At 39.5% G+C, this 17,933-nt stretch overlaps 1 protein-coding gene across 1 annotated transcript in view; it reads right to left on the bottom strand.

Moving 5' to 3' along the window:
- otog (otogelin) overlaps window positions 1–17,933 on the bottom strand; it is a gene marked incomplete at both ends in the record, with an annotated part of 42,239 nt that overhangs the window by 8,260 nt on the left and 16,046 nt on the right. The window contains 22 exons of the mRNA XM_081389652.1: window positions 236–445; window positions 530–718; window positions 857–995; window positions 1,087–1,307; window positions 1,397–1,583; window positions 1,727–1,816; window positions 1,950–2,098; window positions 2,194–2,371; window positions 2,473–4,886; window positions 5,272–5,351; window positions 5,472–5,589; window positions 5,695–5,973; window positions 6,628–6,795; window positions 6,928–6,954; window positions 7,394–7,550; window positions 7,657–7,773; window positions 8,597–8,716; window positions 8,844–8,987; window positions 9,350–9,484; window positions 9,608–9,746; window positions 10,016–10,123; window positions 16,550–16,715. Coding sequence (XP_081245778.1) covers window positions 236–445; window positions 530–718; window positions 857–995; window positions 1,087–1,307; window positions 1,397–1,583; window positions 1,727–1,816; window positions 1,950–2,098; window positions 2,194–2,371; window positions 2,473–4,886; window positions 5,272–5,351; window positions 5,472–5,589; window positions 5,695–5,973; window positions 6,628–6,795; window positions 6,928–6,954; window positions 7,394–7,550; window positions 7,657–7,773; window positions 8,597–8,716; window positions 8,844–8,987; window positions 9,350–9,484; window positions 9,608–9,746; window positions 10,016–10,123; window positions 16,550–16,715 — 5,535 coding nt within the window. The remainder of the gene's footprint in view (window positions 1–235; window positions 446–529; window positions 719–856; window positions 996–1,086; window positions 1,308–1,396; window positions 1,584–1,726; window positions 1,817–1,949; window positions 2,099–2,193; window positions 2,372–2,472; window positions 4,887–5,271; window positions 5,352–5,471; window positions 5,590–5,694; window positions 5,974–6,627; window positions 6,796–6,927; window positions 6,955–7,393; window positions 7,551–7,656; window positions 7,774–8,596; window positions 8,717–8,843; window positions 8,988–9,349; window positions 9,485–9,607; window positions 9,747–10,015; window positions 10,124–16,549; window positions 16,716–17,933) is intronic.

Genomic DNA, 17,933 nt, shown 5'->3' with positions numbered 1-17,933 from the left:
ATACAAATACATTATATACATTAACATGTACAATGCCAAATTGTGTTGGGCAGTTTGAAAATTTTGAGTCATTTGGCTGGAAATTCAACTTCAGAAAGTTTTAGAAATTCAAAAATGAAAGAGGCGTTGTCTTATTTTAATGTGATGGATTTACAAGGTATGTAGAATATACCATAATTCTGCCCAGCCCTTTTATAGTGAAATAATTAATGTGTGAAATAATTGTATAACAGACCACAGGCTTTGTGAGGGCAGCAGCTGCTCTCATCTGCAAGGTTGATGGTAATCTCTCCTGTACGCGTACATACTGGCTGAGGGATGTTACTGCAGTTATACTCCACCGGCACTATGCTGTCGTTCTCACACTTATACATGCAGCAGCCATCAAGGGAAGCTTTCCACACTTCCCCAAGTGCACGTGGGGTTCCAAAACTATCAGTACATGCTGCAAACAAATATCATAACACAAATTATTAACAACTAAATGCCCTTAAACAAATACAGTAGAAGAGAAAGACAAGGAGCATACCACACTTGCTGGGTGGAATGCATAGGGCAGAATAGGGCCGATGCAATAGAGTTCCCTGTGGACATACACAGCCCTCTGAAAGGCCCGTGCATTGCTCTGGGACAAACTCAAACTCTTGGTTTGGGCAGGATGGGGCAGTGCAGGAGGGCAGACATGCTTGGTACCGCAGATTTTCTGGGCACATGAATGCTACACAGAAAAACATGCTAGCATTACCGTAAAATACACACCACACATAACACCAATACATAGCATTTTAACACCCTATTCAGCTGTGGGAACCATTTCTACTTAAAGCTATGTTGATATGCCTTGGTAACTACTTACGGCAGAAATCAGAGCTCCTCCATTCCATGCAGATGTTGAATTTGTGGCAGGAAGCAGCATAAGCGGCCAAAGCAACACATGGATTATTCACATACTCCACATCTCTCACCCAAATCTCACAGAACACTGCTGGAGGCACCTGAGCACAAAGACCAGTTAAGAAATGTAGTATGCAATCACATGTGGGTGCAGGTTTGGTATTGATGGGATGGTCATGTTGTGTGCCGTACGTAAGGGTGGCAGATGGTGAAGGTACGGTTGCTCAGCATGCTCATGCACTGAGAGCAGTCGCTCGTGGTGCAGTTGACCTCCCTCCGTCTGCTGTGGCTGACATAGCTGGTGGTGTTGGGAATCTGCCAGCTATCGATGAACACAGCCGGATCCTCTTGCTCAGGCACAACTGTACCGTTAGACAGAGTCAGATCATTCAGAGGATTACCATCACAACTACCTGGACAGGGTGACAAAGAGAAACATGTCATTAAAATATGACATGATAATTTTTACAGTCCATGTAATCTGTTGTTAATGGATTCGTACCACACAAGCCCAATGTGGAGAGTCTGTTGTTATAGCTGTCCATTTCAATCACCATCATGCCTGTAGTGTGAAACCACTGGATCTTCAGACCAGCTGGACTTCGGATTAGATACATGTTTCCTGTGTCCAGAATCTCAAAACCAAACTTCTTAAAACGTGGCTTTGCATACCTGGAGTTCACATACAGCTGTAAAAACAACCCATTGTTTATGTAAATATGCCAGACTGGCACGATAATCATTTACTCGGGGACAATTTTATCACAATTATTTGTCATCACTAAAAAAAGGTGGCTAGATTTCCAAGAATTGCGAGCAGATGAATACTCACACGTCTCTGGAGACGATTGATGAGTACTTCGTTGGATTTGTGAGTGATGTTTAAAGCTGCCAGACACAAATTGGTAAAGTTCCACACAAGCTGGAAACAAACAGAATAATATCAAGACTTTGATATAAAAATTAAATGAAAAAAAGACACGTAAAGAGAAGAACTAAAAGTTTTTATATCACTTTAGTTGTGAGGTGCTAATGTGAGGTTGTGCATATCTTACGGTGTAATCTGGTCCAGAACACTCTTGTACCAGGATGCTGATGGTCTCATTGGGAAGTTGAGTCACCACATATAAAGCAGCTTTATAAATCGCAACGCTTTTCCCATCGAATGTGATCAGATTAAGATCGGGGAACACTGAACAACGACCTACATGCCAAAATTAAAATATATTTTGATAAAACATCAACAAATGGCAGAATGAAAATGATTATAGCAATGAGTTTAATATGTGTGTTCCTCACATGGACAGTCCCATCGTGGACAACACTTATCACCATTGACCAGTACAGCAAAGCCAAGCAGACCACAGTTTGGGGGTGTAGTATCATAAGGGCAGCTCTGAGACTTATTGAAGAGGAGCAACTGGCCACTGACACAAATAAGCTTTGTACATTCATCCACTACCTCTGAATATGGAGACTACAGACACACAAACATAATTTAGTTAGACTTTTGTTATCAAAATTTACAATAATAATTAAAATATATATAAATATAAAAGCATTTTATAATTGACTCACAGTGCATACTCTGCTTGGCTCGACAGCAGTAGTTTTTGGGTCAACATGTGTCTGGCTTGTCATCAAGTGCTCTGTTTCTATGGTGTAGGGAAGACTGGTCACTACAGATGAACTCAGTGTTGCTCGGGCAGTGTCTGAGGCAGGTGGCATGGCTGTGACTGTGGTAAGTTCATCCACCAGAGGGCGCTCAGTAGAGGGAATACCACTGGTTACGGAACTACTCTCAGTAACAGAAGAGGAAGTAGGAGGCTGTTTTGAAATGGTAGTCTGAGTAACAACTGATGCCACACTTGGCATTAGAGTTGTAGTTGTTCCAGTTGATGATGTCAGTGCTGTGGTCAGACCAGATTCAGTTGTGTACTCTGTAAATCCAGAGGTGAATTCAGTGATGTCAGGACTGTGTGTTGTACGCGTGCTAGAAGAAGCAACAGGGATACTAGAGGAAGATGTATATGTGGAAACAGTAGTCACTTTATCTGTAGAAATAGTAGACAGTGTTGTCAATGTCGACTCATTCCTCGTGGGAGGTGAAATGCTGGTTGTGGCCACAACTCGTGGTGTTTCTCGTCGCGTGGTAGCCACAGCCACCCGTGTAGTCAGGGCTGGTGTGACAAGGGTTGTGAATGTTGGTGTCATTATGGAAGGAAGGGTGCTGGAGGTCTCATGCACCAGTGTTGACGTCTGGGTTGTCGCAGTAGTTGACAGCACAGCTCTATCGGTGTCAGGTGAAAACCTAGTTGTCTCTGTGACATAATGTATACTAAAAGGACTAGTTGTAGATGTCTGAGTGGTGGAAACAATCTCCTTCTCAGCTGCAGTAGATGTAAGCAGAGGTATCTCAGAAGTGACAGTTGTTTCTGTGGTTTTTGTTGGGCCTTGAGATACTGATATTGCCATTGTAAGTTTAGATGGCGAAGCTGGAGAAATCGCAGGCAGTGCAGGTGTGGTGGTCATAGTTGTCGTAGAATAAGGAGGACGAATTGGCAATGTGCTGACTTTGTCTGTAAGGAGAGCAGTGGTGGATACTAAACTCCAGTGAGACACTGTAGGGCCCAATGTAGTAGAAGCGGAGACAACTCTAGAAGTTGTCTTGTCAGTGGGTGACACATGTGATGTGAGCAGTGTTGATGTTTCCTCTGTAGGCGCTGAGGTGAATGGCATGGTGGTGTAGGTGGTAAGTGGGGTCTCTGTTGTCCTGACACTGGTTTGGGATGTCTCTGGAAATACGGATGGAGTTGACGTGGTTTGGATCATTCTCCAATCTGTCTGTAATGTCCTATCAGTTGTTAGAACATCAGGATAAGTATACATAACAGATGTTGACTGATAGGTTGTTTTTGCTGTGGTTTCTGTTGGCATAAATGTAGGAGCTTGAGAGGACACTGTGGTGATGAGGGTTGCTGGAGTAGCTGTGGAGAAAGACAGTGTTGTTTTTGAAGTTTCAGGTTGCTCTGAAGTTGATGTTGAAGAAATAAAAGGTGTTGTTTGAGTTGGTGAAGTTGGTGTTTGAAAAGCGGAAACTGTGGATTTCACTGAAATTTGAGTTGCTGACGCTGTAATATCTGTAGGGGAAGTGGAAATGGTAGTGATGTCCAAAGGCTTCTGGGTTTCAGAAGGACTCTCAGGGGTCTTCAGAGTGTGTAAAGTCGTTGGAAAAGAACTTTTTTCTGTTGTGACAGAGGTACTCGATCCTAATATAGGCGTCGTGGTCGATGGTGATGTGAACTTTGTCGTGCTGATGGTTTCAAAAGGAAACTGTGTGCCGCCACTAGAAGTCACAGTGGGAGTAGTGGTCTTTTCAGTAGGTGTGAGGATCTCTGAGACTCTAGGAGTCTCAATACTAGAGGTGAGGGGAGTTGACATTTTTACAGTTGGGGAAGTGGCGTCTGTGGAGCTCATGCTGGTCGAGACTGGAAGCACAGGTAGAGTGCTTACTCTGGTCTGTTCTTCACCTGAGGTAGACGACAGAACAGGACTAGAAGTAGGCGGTAAGGAGATAGTTGTCGTACGCGTCAGTAGTGTTGAAGACTCTGTTGGCCTGCTTGTTGTAGAGGTGCCAGAGAGAGATGCTGAGATGAACGTTGGTCTAGTGTGCAATGTGGTCGAGGAAGTGTGAGTGATGCTTGTTGCTTTAGTGGTTCTCTCACTGGAAGCCAGTGGGCTTGGGGAGGAAGAGGATGTTGTTAATGTGGTAATGGTTTCCACCACCTCAGGTCTGAAAGGGGAAGATGTAAGCATTGCAGTGCTTGGCTTGTGTGCTGTAGGTATAGTAGCAGTGGCGCTACTCTCTGGCACTGTTGTAGATGTGAGTGACATAGACACCGCTGGGCCACTCAAGGTGTAATGTTCTGAGGATGTTGATGATATGGCAGTGCTGGGTGGCGTGAATGGAGGAGCAACAGCAGGCTTAATGCCTAAACACAAATGCAATATTTATTAGACACTGAACAAAATAGCTAATTTAAACTGATATACAGTAGCTAACTGTGTTATGTCAAGGTAGCTAAACTGGAGCTTGAATTTACTATGGCAATAAAAAAAAATATATATATATTATTTTTACATTGCTCCATTGATAATTAGTGGTCTGACTAGTGGTCTGTTTTACTCAAAGATTGTTAGCATTAGAGCTAGTTGAAATAGCATTTACAAACCTGTCACTACCTCATTTGACAATGATTATAGAAGTAAATCCTGAACTTAGCTATAGCATCAATCTCATTACAATAAAAATAGTATTGAGAGTGTTTTTGTTTTACACCAGATTTAGCAATAGAAGAAGCACAAATAGTAGCTTACAGTCCTCCATATAGACACATCTGTGAGTGACCTCGTCTAAAACCATGTGACTTGGACACTGAGGCAGGCATCCCTCAACCCTATAGAAAGGTGCATGACAGCCATATCACTTAACCATACACTTAAACAATTTAGATACTTGTAGATATTTGCATAAATCAAATGTGTGTGTTTGCATGCATGAATGTGTGTGCTCTTACTTCAGGATGCTGGCACAGCTCAGACCTGACGGGTCACTGCATGTCCTGAAGCACGGACTCACACATGATTCATACCTCCACTGACATCGTGGACCCATTGGATAGTATGGTATGCCACCTGTAGTAAAAATAATGATTTGGGAAAAATGGGGTAAGCAAGTGATAGGCCTAATGTTTCTTTGTGATTTTGAGCAAGTTTGCAGATATGTTGCCACATGCTGACCTGTCAGTTTGAAAAGAGTAGCTCGGCGGTATCGATCTGAGTGACTGTATTTCATGAGCTGGAGTCTGGACAGCATGAAATGCAGAAAAAATCCTGGCTTTGCCAGGGACTCCAGCGAATCAAAGCCGGAGATCCAGGTGTCTCTATGAAGAACAAATGTAGCTGCATCCCAGAATGCCTCAGTTTCTTCCCACTTCTGCAGTCTCAGCTGCCCACTGCGCTCTGCTTTTAAGAAGTAGTTGGGTCTGTCTGCCGCCTCAAATGACACCAGGGATGAGTCTGCAGCATTAACAACATTATCAACTGTATATACATAGACGATGTATAAAAAAATATATAAATCATTTGTTTAAGAAAATAAGTTGGAGGTTTGTGTTATAACATTTTGTCTAAAAATGTGCATGTTTTACTGTGTATACAGTATGAGTCCCCCCTGTGGTGAAAATCAAGCTCTTAATGTTGTTTAAATGTCTATGTGGTGTTTTTAATATGCTTTAAGACAAAACATGTGCAAATTCATAAGTCACCACCATTGCTAAGTATTTTCCCCTTAAAACTGCAGTGAACCAAAGAGTCTCAAACCACCAGTGCAGTGAACCACCAGTCTCAAAAACACGGTTTGAAATCGCTGGTGTTTCTTACCTCACAAACTACCTTGTAACCAATCATGCAACTTGTGATTGTCAACGAGTGGATCTCTGAGCTGGTGTGAGTGAGTGGGGGTGGAGCTAATTTGCATAATCATAGAATCACATACTAAATGAGGCAAGGGTGTATACATTCAAGCTATTTTAAGGGAAAAAAATGTTTAAATATATAATTTTGGTGATCAAAGATGAGTTTTAAAGGATACAGTTAGTGACTACAGGGGGACTTTTTTTAATAAAAAGCATTTTTAAATGTTGATTGTATGCTTTTGACTGACTGACTAACCATGTGTTCTGGCTTTGCTGATGCCTGGCGTCATCATGAACAGGGTCAGGATCTCATCAGTACTAGTCATTTCTCTTTTTGGGAACACCAGTCCAGTTGTCTTATTTGCTGCCAACATTGTTCCTCTCTCTCTGTAGGTCAAAAGCTTCAGTGGCCCTTTCCCTAAAGCTATGAACATGTGCATTCCCACACACATACACAATTGCAAAAATTATAACAATATATAATTTATATAATATAACATATAATATGTATCAGACATGTACGAATGTTATAATCATCACAATATTACAGATGTACCTTTGTTGTAGTATTCACAGTCATAAGCTGTAAGAGGAAGAAGATAGTATTACTCGTCATTATAGCATAAAAATAAAGTATAAAACTGTAGTATATATCGCTCAGTTCCTTCTTCCTTCTGACCATCATTGTCTTTTAGAAGAATGTGTGTTCACCGTAGTTTATTCAGTTAGCTATTAGGGTCCAATTCTCACTAAACTACAACTTTTGCCTTAATAAACTACTAATTACTGCTTATTAATAGTTAGTAAGATAGTTGTTAAGTTTGGGTATTGGGTAGGATCAATGGCTGTAAAATATGGCAATGCAGAATAAGACATTAATATGTCCTTTATAAGTACTAATAAACAGCCAATATCCTAGTAATACACATGCAAATAAGCAACAAGTTAATAGTGAGAATTAGACCCTAAACTAAAGTGTTACCATTATTATTACAATGACTGATGTTAGGAATATCACTTACGGCAGACAGAAGGGGAGCGCCAATCAATGGTGACTCCCTTTTGGCAGCAGCGGTGAGAATATGCTGCAACACTTGTGCAGAAACACTCACAGTCTCCTCCACGGTTGCAGCCACAGGTGTCCACCAGGCAGTTCATATAGAACCATGTGACATCTACCTATAGAGCATGAAAAACCTTTAAACACAGAGACCCTCTCTCACTCACATGTACATTTCGACTTGATGTGAATTTGAGCATTAATGTTCAGAGGTGATCAACGTACCACAGGGTGGCAGACTTGGAACACTTCACTGAGCAAAATCCCACACTGTCTTTTTGCAAAGGGCTCTCGAAGAGGATTCAGATTGCATGGGTGCCTTATATCAGGACTGTTCACACACTGATGGGACATGCACACACAAACAGACAGTCATACTACAGTGTTTGATTTGTAGTTACCGCCAGATTTGAGACATTCAGAAGGGCAAAATCAAATGTTTAGTCATCTACAAACAATTTGAATGAGTATTCATGTTTTGCATACACTACAAGTTAAAAGTTTGGAATACGTAAGATATTTTTTATGATTTTCAAAGACTTCTCTTATGCTCACTAAGGTGCATTCATGCATTTGATCAAAAATATGATCATGTATTTTGAAATATTATTTAAAATAAATGTTTTCTATTTGAATACATTTTAAAATGTAATTTATTCCTGTGTTGACAAAGCTGAACTTTCAGCAACCATTAATCCAGTCTTGATTCTTCAGAAACCTTTCTAAAATGTTAATTTGTTACATTTGCACTTACATTTCTTATCAATATTAAAAACAATTGTGCTGCTTAATATTTTTGTGAAAACAGTTATACACTATAATTTAAAGGTTTTGGGTATAAGATTTTTTTTAAATGAAATGAATACTTTTTAATTCAGCAAGGATGTATATTAGAATGATTTCTGAAGGATCTGAAGTAATGACTGCTGAAAATTCAGCTTGGCCTATAGGAATAAACTACATTTAATATTCAATTAGAAAACACTTATTTTAAATTGTAATAATATTTCACAATATTCCTATTTTTACTGTACTTTTTGATCCAATAAATGCAGCCTTGGTAAGCATGAGAGACATCTTTCAAAAACACACAAAACAATCGTAATAATTCCAAACATTTGACTGGTGTTGTATGTGTGTATGTGTGTTTGTCTGTTTGTCATGCCTCTGCTGCTGTCCAGCTGTTGCCAAACTCCTGTGGTGTTGATGAGTCGATGTTCTCTGGTGTTCTCATTTCATTCGCTGTCTTCTGATCAAAGTTTCCACAAAGACCAGTAAGCTTGCCCTAAAAATATCATGAACACACAAATACAAACTTGTAAGGTAATCAAAATTCTGCAAATTAACGATTTGCTACTCAAAACTACAAGTTTACACCAGCAACACATTCACCTCTTTGTGTGCGTTTTTACCTGCCAGCGTGGTCCAGCTTGTATATGTACGGTGGTTTTTCTGTCCCACAGCACTGTGAGGTCTTCCCCAAGCAGATGCACAATGGTGTAGTATCCTGCTTGCCAGATATATACTCTCTGCCTGTCAATCACACTGGATGGATTCTGCACATGAACCATATCCGCAGATTATTATCAACCAGATTATCATTGTCATTTCACACCAAACCAATGTTTCAGGAAATATAAGTTACAGATGCAGCACAAGCAAAACTATATCGCCACTATGATGCAATTGCACTATCATTCCTTCCTTGTATTAAAAATATATTTCTCCAAAGTATATTCACCAATACCCAGGGGCGTAGGAACGACCAGAAAGTGGGGCATATTATAAACCTCCTGAATAATGATTAGGGCATCATGCTTTTTAATTCTAGCATAGTTAGAATATGTTTATGTGTAACAATAGTAAGGTTTTATGACAAGTTATGGAGAGAGTGAATGAGACAGACAAGTTCACTTACAGGTTTGCCGGTGTCATCATCAAACACAATGAAGGAGCGACCCAAAGAGATGAGGAGAGATTTCCTGCAGATCACGCCACTCTCAAAGCAGTCAACATTTTCTGCTGTGACAGTCATCATTGCATCTAACGAGCTCTAACGCACACACAGGAGCACACATTAGTATTCAACTACAATACGTATGCAAACACATGCAGTCATTTTGTCTTTTGATAAGAGTGAGTTATGGGATATCTGCATCTGTTGCTCAAAGCTCACCTTGACTAAGTACACCTTGCATGCACCAATATAATCAAACAGGAACCCATCAAACGTTCGGTAGTGTCGATCTCCATAAGTAGTGCACATTGACGGACATGGGCGAAACTCACACTGGAACGTGCCATGCTGACACACACTGCAAAACATTCACATTCAGATCCTAGAAACAGTTTCACTACACATTTCCTCTCTTAACTAAGTTTCTACGACATTTTATGTCTGTAACAAATTTGGAAAATGTCACTGTGTTACGTATAATTGTTTTCCTAGCATTCTTAATCTAAATCAGTGAATTTAACAAAATTCAAGTGAGCACGTGATTTTTGATATAAGTAGTTGAAAATGTAGCTGACTGGTGTAAAGACATGAATGAAATGCACAGAATGTGACTTAATGTAATCTCACCACTGATGGCATGGGGACGATACTCTGTCTCCTGGATAATATTCTTTCCCTTTCCACAAACACGGACATGCACGTGGCTCAAAACACTCATCACCATGTTTGAGGAGCCTGAAATACACAGATGCATATACTGAAACAGCGCACAGAATGCATGTGTAAATGCATCTGAGTACATGTACTGTGTGTGAGTCCAGATGCCATGCAAGTATATGATGCAGGAACTCTGAAGATTCTGCCTGAGACAAGAATATTTGGATGGGTGGAGGGATGAAAGAAAAATCTCACTGGTCACATGAGAAAAACAGCCGATTCTCATTCTCACAGATCCAAAGAGCTTCTCTCTCTCACTCTGTCTCTGATAAAGATCTTGTAATATTGCAGTGAATCATTTCCATTGGCCCGAGGGTCTCTGAGAGTTCCCAGCACACTGTCTGTTAGAACTGAGTAAACTTACACCCCAGATAGACAGGCGTTAACAGCTCTCTTTATCCCACAGCCAGCACGCTGGATCACTTACTGCCATCAAAGAATGAGTGATCACCTGCTCCTGTTCTGCATGCATTAATTGAGAGACAGAGAGATGGATCCATAACTAAACAATCACACACTCCATTGCTCACCAATTATCTTCATGCACCAGTGATGCTGTTCTCTCTCTGTACAAAGCAGACTTGAGAAAATAAAACCATGGCTCAAACAAAAACTCTGAGGGCTGAAATTACAGAAAAACTGAAAAAAAAAAAGGTTTTGTGTGCAAAATTATAATAATTGTTTTCAAATGAATTGCGGGATGAGTAAACTGAAATGCCTTATGTTGGATTGAGCACAAGTGATGGGATATCATTTCATATTTCATTAATACGGGTGGCAGTCATTAAAACACACTGATTGTCAAATCTTATATAAAAATTGGATTCAAAGCTGATTCAATTCTTAAAACATGGAGTATTATGAACACAAACAGACATTTTGCCACATTTAGAATCAGTCTATCATATTGTGGATCAAGGATTTCAGGCAAGATGATATTCTCAGATGATATTCCCAGTTTCCCTTGATTAGCCTGTTCAGGTGTGTTTGATTAGTGTTAGAACTAATCTCTGTAGAGCAGTGACCCTCCAGGACCGGATCTGAGGAACCCTGGTCTATACTGTTACTGTATGAGCATGGTTTCACAAATACCCACAGTACGTACATATTTACATAAACCCAGACCTTTCATGCAACACATAAACTACTGCATGCTGACACTCATTAACACAAACTTCACAGATTTCCTCCAAGCAAATCTCACAAAAATTCAACAGAGAGAATATCACTGAAAAACCACTGACTGAAGGCTTATCACACTCTGATATCTTGAGTAATACGTTCAACTATTATGTTTTGGCTAAGTATATCTGAAATGTTCACTCCTTAATTTATATCTCCTCATTGACAACAACTACATTAATCAGTTAAACACAGATCACAAAAATCTGTATATGAAATGAAAACAAAAACTCACAATATTGAAGCAGATAATTCAGTTCAAACAAGGTCAAAGTTTTTGGTAAAACTTGAAGTGCATGGAAATAAAAGTGAATAGAAATGAAAGCAAAATCTCTGGGTGAACATACAATGAGCACCATGACCATCAAAAGGCTTCAGGGAGTTAAACACACTTTAGAGACTCAACTGTGGCATCATTTTCACTGTGAGAGCTCTAACCTCAGACCCAGTGAGATGCATTACACTAAAGAAGACGTAGAGGTCACCTGCATTGATCCCTGACCTTAACCCTTAACCCTAAACCTGACCCTAACCCTAAGAGAGAAAACAATTGTTCAGAAAACATCTGTATTCACACAAGCTGAAGGTCTGCAGCAGAGCACAGCAAAAGCACAGAAACATAAAGATGGCTTTTTTTTTCTTATAGTTTCCTTTCTTTCTTTTCGTCCTGACAAATGAAAAAGTGCTGATTTTGAAGTATGGACTACAGGAATGTCTTTAAGCAGCTTATCAGTAATTTGATCCAGCTGTGCACCTGTTTACTGTGTAAATAAGCATCGCAGCCATTAACCACTTTGCTTGAGGGGTGGAGGAGGGGGGTAATTATTCCCTCTCATTAGTGCAGGAATTCCCCTGCTCACAAAAACACTCCTATACCTGCTGCTCCCATGAGAGACAGGGGTATCATCATCACCCTTAGCTTAATGGACAGAGAGAAACAGAGTGAAAGTCAGACTATGCTGAAACATCTTCAACAAACTTTAAAGTTACAGAAAAAGTTCCACTGGCCAGTAACCAATCTGGGGTGAGTTTCCCCAAAGCATCATCAGACAACTTCTGGCGTTATCAACATAGTTCAAGGATTTGTCGTTAGTTCCATTTGGCAAACAACATCTCAAACCTATGTGGTTGAACTAGAAGAGCTCTTGAGCTGTGGTTAGAAGCATAGAGTCTTGTTAGAATTACATAAATAGATCATGCTATTAAGCATAATAAGCAAGCTAACATCCAGTACATTCTATATCTTTCATTCCATTAAAATATATATATACATTTCAGTCTATATATTTTAGCACAGGTATGCGAATGTGCATAAATGTGTAAGGGAACCCTAGAGCATGATGTAAGAGGGAAGCCACGAACTCCGGGGAATAACAATAGTATAGTCTTTAGATGCCATGTTTGTTATACAGCAGTTGGCGTCATTAACGTAACTAAAGACATAACTAAAGTGAAAACTTTAGTACAAGACTACAAAGTAGAAGCAGACCTTACAGAGGTGACCATGTATAATAGACAGAAAGACGAAAACCCTGTCTTCAGTAATTAGCAAACTCATTTTCTGAGCATGAACAGGTGCACTGAGGAATTCATCCTGCATGTAAGGTCAAGCTCACATATCAAACACAGCTTACACACACACACACACACACACACACACACACACACACACACACACACACACACACACACACACACACACACACACACACACACACACACACACACACACACACACACACACACACACACACACACACACACACTGTGTCTGTGTATGTGTGTCTGTGTGTGGAAGAGTATGGCTGCTGGAAATTCCCTGGAAAAGGTCTAGAGTGTCAAGAGGCTCATGACAGTGTTCCACATGGCAAACAATCAAATACTTTACATTCTGCCTTTTACAGTCACTTAAGGTGCTTTCAAATGTGTGAAAGCAGATTGACAATCAGCAATGTATTCTACATCTCTTTTTAAGCTCATCTTTGCTAAATATGTTAAAATATTCAATGATTCACAGTTACTTGAGACACAGAACAATAAGTAGGCCTATGTACAAACAAAAATTCTGCATGTGTAAGGTTAGATTCAGTTCAATACAGCCCTCCGTCTGCACTGCAAAAACAAAACAAAATTCGGCCACAGTATATTTGCTTTGTTTTCCAGTACAAATATCTAAACATTTATAGATCAAGAGACATGATAAATGACTTTATTAACAGGATGTAATATGATTTCGACACACCTGTTGTGGACATTCCTGCTGCTACTGCACTGCTCCACGATAATGATGTTAGACCACACGTACTGCATGACGCATTTCGTCATTTCCAGACTTATCAATAATATCATCACTACTTCTCATTGTGGCATAAGGGGCCTTTGTGCCATATTTACACCAGCCCAGATGCCAAACTATCGAGTTGCAGGAATTTATTAAACACTCATGACAGAATCTCAGCCATGATATTTCTTTCCCATGATGCTCTTGTGTAAGTGTTTTCTGTTTAAAAGGTCAATAAGTCAGAAGAATGTGAATCACACGCACACACACACACTCAGCCATCTAAAATATCACATCCCCTCTGTGTGCAGTGGAGACTCTAGTTGCTCTCCAGATACATCCGTGACCTCACAGCCCTTTCACTACGTGACTGATGAATGTTCATGAGAATGTTTCCCTTTGTATTGAGAGTATTGGATTGCCTTTGTAATTCCGAATTAGTGAGATCTGAGCATTAACAACAAAGTGTTATACTCATTTCAACTAAACATCTAAATAAAAATCTATAATAATAAACTTTAAAAATATATTATCTTAATCAAAATTGAAACAGTAAAAACAACTGTCATAATATAATTTGAGAACTGTTATATATTTTGAGATTAAATTAATCTCAAACCTTAATAGTTGAATCCAATTAACACAAATGTTAAGAAAGTGTTCAGCCGACACTCCTTTCTGCAAAAACCAAATCAAATTGTGTTGTGAACGCAACATGGGCTGCTTAAAGGGATAGTTCGCCCAAAAATGAAAATTCTGTGATCAATTACTCACCCTCCAAACCTGTATGAATTTCTATCTTCTGCTGAACACAAAAGAAGATTTTTTTTTTTCATACTATGGAAGTCAATGGGGCTCATCAACTTGAGGGTGAGTAAAAGATGACAGAATTTTCAGTTTTGGGTGAACTATCCCTTTAAAATCTCACAGATCAAAAATCTTTCACAAATAAACTTAAAAAAAAAACAGAACATGGCATATTCCCAGACTCTCTGTTGCTGGTTGTGGTGTTGGTAAGAGGATAACTGAGACGAGGTCTTATCATGCTGTTATGGCTGAGGATGGCTTTAGGAAGTTAAGCTTGTGATATGGCACTTAACCTCAGTTTGCTTGTGTAGACACTGGCATTAAATGTATCAGATGACAAAAATCCATCTATAGAGCAAGAGTCGTGCTCTCTGAGGCCCCTTTAGTGGGAACGTGACGTGAGGGGGAAAAAAAGAAGGGGAAGTGAAGTTGAGCTACAAAGAACTCTTTTCACCTGCCGTAGACAGCAGCAAAGGTTCCCACTGAGTCAGTGGAGACCCTTTAACTGATCTGTATCGACATCATCACCTGCTCCGGCAGACACCATCCGAGTGAGACCTCAGCATGTAGAGCAAAATGCCATCAGTCCGTGAAAGTGCGCCTGGGGGGCTTGTGTGCTTCTGCAAATCTACATTACATTGCTTGGTATGTCAACGGTCTGCATCTGCCAGTTAAAGGAGGTGAATGGAATTTAATTAAGAACAATATTTGAGCCAGATTAGCTAAAAATCCCAATGTATGCATGTGTAATGGAAATGAGTAGCTCCTGACGCTACTCAAGCGATTCCACCCACTAAGCTTAGCCATGGATCACTGCCTCATCACACACGTAAATACACAGCCATTCACCAATTAAATCACACACAATCACGGAAACATCTAACCTTTAGAAATATAAAAAATATACTACCAAAACAGATGAGGAATAAACATACTCTGGTATAGTTAAAGAGTCCTCAATGTCTGTAAAAGTGTTTAAATTGTCTAAAATGCAACTGAGAGTCATTGAATAGATGACACCAAAAGCAGTCACATTAGAACTCAGTAAACGGATAGCTATTTGATTTGTTAAAACGGTTACATTTACACTTTGCCACATAAAGGTGTCTCCGCAAATCTTCAATTCCAATGCTATATGCATATTTTAATGGTGTTCACGTCAATAAAAGTAACAGATAGGCTCTGCATTTTATTTATCATGAGCTAATTTCAAGGTCAAAGACCGCAATAGGAGAGAGAGCGATGCATTTACGCTTGTCCAGTTTTGGTTGGAAAACGTCTCTGCCCACCTGCTGAAGTGGTTTGAGCTGGCGGATTTAAAACCATCTCGAAAGCATTTGGAAGGGCACTTACACCTGGTCTTCTAACGATCGGATAGCTATCCGTTCAGAGAAAACGCATGAAGTGACCAGTTGTAAACAGCCCCTAAAACAGCTGAGTAGTGAATGGCACAATAGCAGCATCACTTACAACAAAGTACCATGATAGTCCCATGTTTTTGTTTTCAATAAAATTCAAGCAAAAGCATATAACATGTATCAAATTCGTACAACATGATACACTTATCAATATGTGCATAGGATTCAATGGACACTGAAGCAAGAGTCCATTGAAGATACAGTATTTATATCTTTCATCTTAATGAAGCAAAACTCAATGTTCTTTTGAAAAGAGGCTCTAAACGTGTAATTGTGAGTCCCTTTTGATTGTTTATTGGACATTAGGCTTTTAATCTATGTATTTTTGTTTTCTCTGTGATGATTGGGTGAGCTCAGAAATGGACAACAAATGGGACAATTTTTCAGAAATCATTCTAATATGCTGATTTGATGCAGTAGTAGAAGTAGTTTAGTAGTGGAAGAAACACTATGCATTTCTTATTGCTAAACAGTCATGCTGCTTAATATTTTTTGTGGAAACTGGGATCATTTTTTTTTCAGGATTCTTTGATGTATATAAACTGATCCCAAACTTTTAAATGGTAGTGTATGTGACTGACAGTGTTTGAAATTGAAAATCTAGAAGTTTCGTGTTGATTCTTGTCTCTTGCCTACTGCCATTTGTAAATATTGCAAAGCTCCAGTTGCCACTGGTTTTTGAATATGGTCCACCCCAGTATGTTTTTGAAAGTGATAACAGATACCAATAATGCAAACATCAAAGACTCCACTCACCCTGCGGGACAAACACAGCCAGGAACGCACGGCTCATGAGTGGAGCAGGTGAGGTTCAGCAAATACGACTCACAGGTCTGTTCACAGGCTAAACCTTTACTTGCCGAAGGGTCGTCTACTCGGTTCCCGCAGTCCTCATAAAACTGTCCTGGTGGGCACAGGGTATCTGAGAGAGGAGAGAAAGACAACGCACACTGAACTCAAGGGGCCGGTTGCACCAGCTGGACGTACACCTGGTTGTAAGACTAGGCTGGACGTAAAACGAGTTTTAAGTCCTGTGTAAAATTAATACCTGTTGCACCATCTAGGCATAGCACACATGTGAGACGAAATCTTACGCCTAGTCAAAGGTAGGTGTAAATTGAAAAGTCGTGACTTTTTCGGACTATTGATTTTAATACAGACACGAAAGTCCAATTTAACAGTAAAAAGCAACGAACCTCACTCTTTTACTTTTGTTTTCAACAACAACAACAATGTATATCTATTCAAGGAACGCCCCATATAAAACACAATGGAAAAAAACCTACATGAGAAATTGCTTAATAACTTAAGAGCTTTAACTAAAAATATACTCAAGCTTAAGATAAATTATTCTGATAAGTGTGTTTTCCAACACGAAAACTGTTCATTTCATCTCTGTGAATTGTGAATTGTTACTGTGGACGTGAACAGTAATGTTAATTCACGCAGGATAGGCTATACCTATAGCAATCGTTAAGATGGGTGTGTCTACTGCACACTGCACTGCCGACACAGGTAACAGCTGACCTAACAAAATTTCTGTATGTAATTATGTTAGAAATATTAAATACAAACATATATCTGGGATTATTGGCAGAAACTGTATACCATTCGCGGAGGGACAGTAGGCCTATGCTTTAAGTCCATTCACAGCAAGCCAGCCAATCATTTAAATAAAGCTACTGTACTAAAAAGAACAATATTATCCAACACATAACAGTTACAAAACAAATGAGAATAACTGTAAGCTACAATATTAATTAAGTTGTATGCACATTAAAAACACATAAATCTCTATTGAGATTTCAGAATGAGTTCTTTGACATTTGCAGAAAGCTTAGGCCTGTACACTCGCTCACACTTTTAATAAGCAGGGACAATTCCTGACTTTAAAATAAATAACTATTTAAATGCTTAGGACGTTTGCATTTTACAGGGAGTTCAGATATAAAAACGCTGACTTGTTAGGCAATGTTTACGCATTGAAATCAGATGGTGCACTTGTTATGATGTCATGAGCATGTCAGTTCTTTATTAATAGCAAAGTTTGAATGGCATCTTAATATAACTGTGTCAGCGTGGATGTGCATCATCTACGCTGTGCGTAATTGCGCCTGGTCGTAGTTTTAGTTGGTGTAAA

The sequence above is a fragment of the Scardinius erythrophthalmus genome (assembly GCF_964197995.2).
Source record: "Scardinius erythrophthalmus genome assembly, chromosome: 2".
NCBI classification, from domain to species: Eukaryota; Metazoa; Chordata; class Actinopteri; order Cypriniformes; family Leuciscidae; genus Scardinius; species Scardinius erythrophthalmus.
This window is presented reverse-complemented; position numbering and strand designations above follow the sequence as displayed.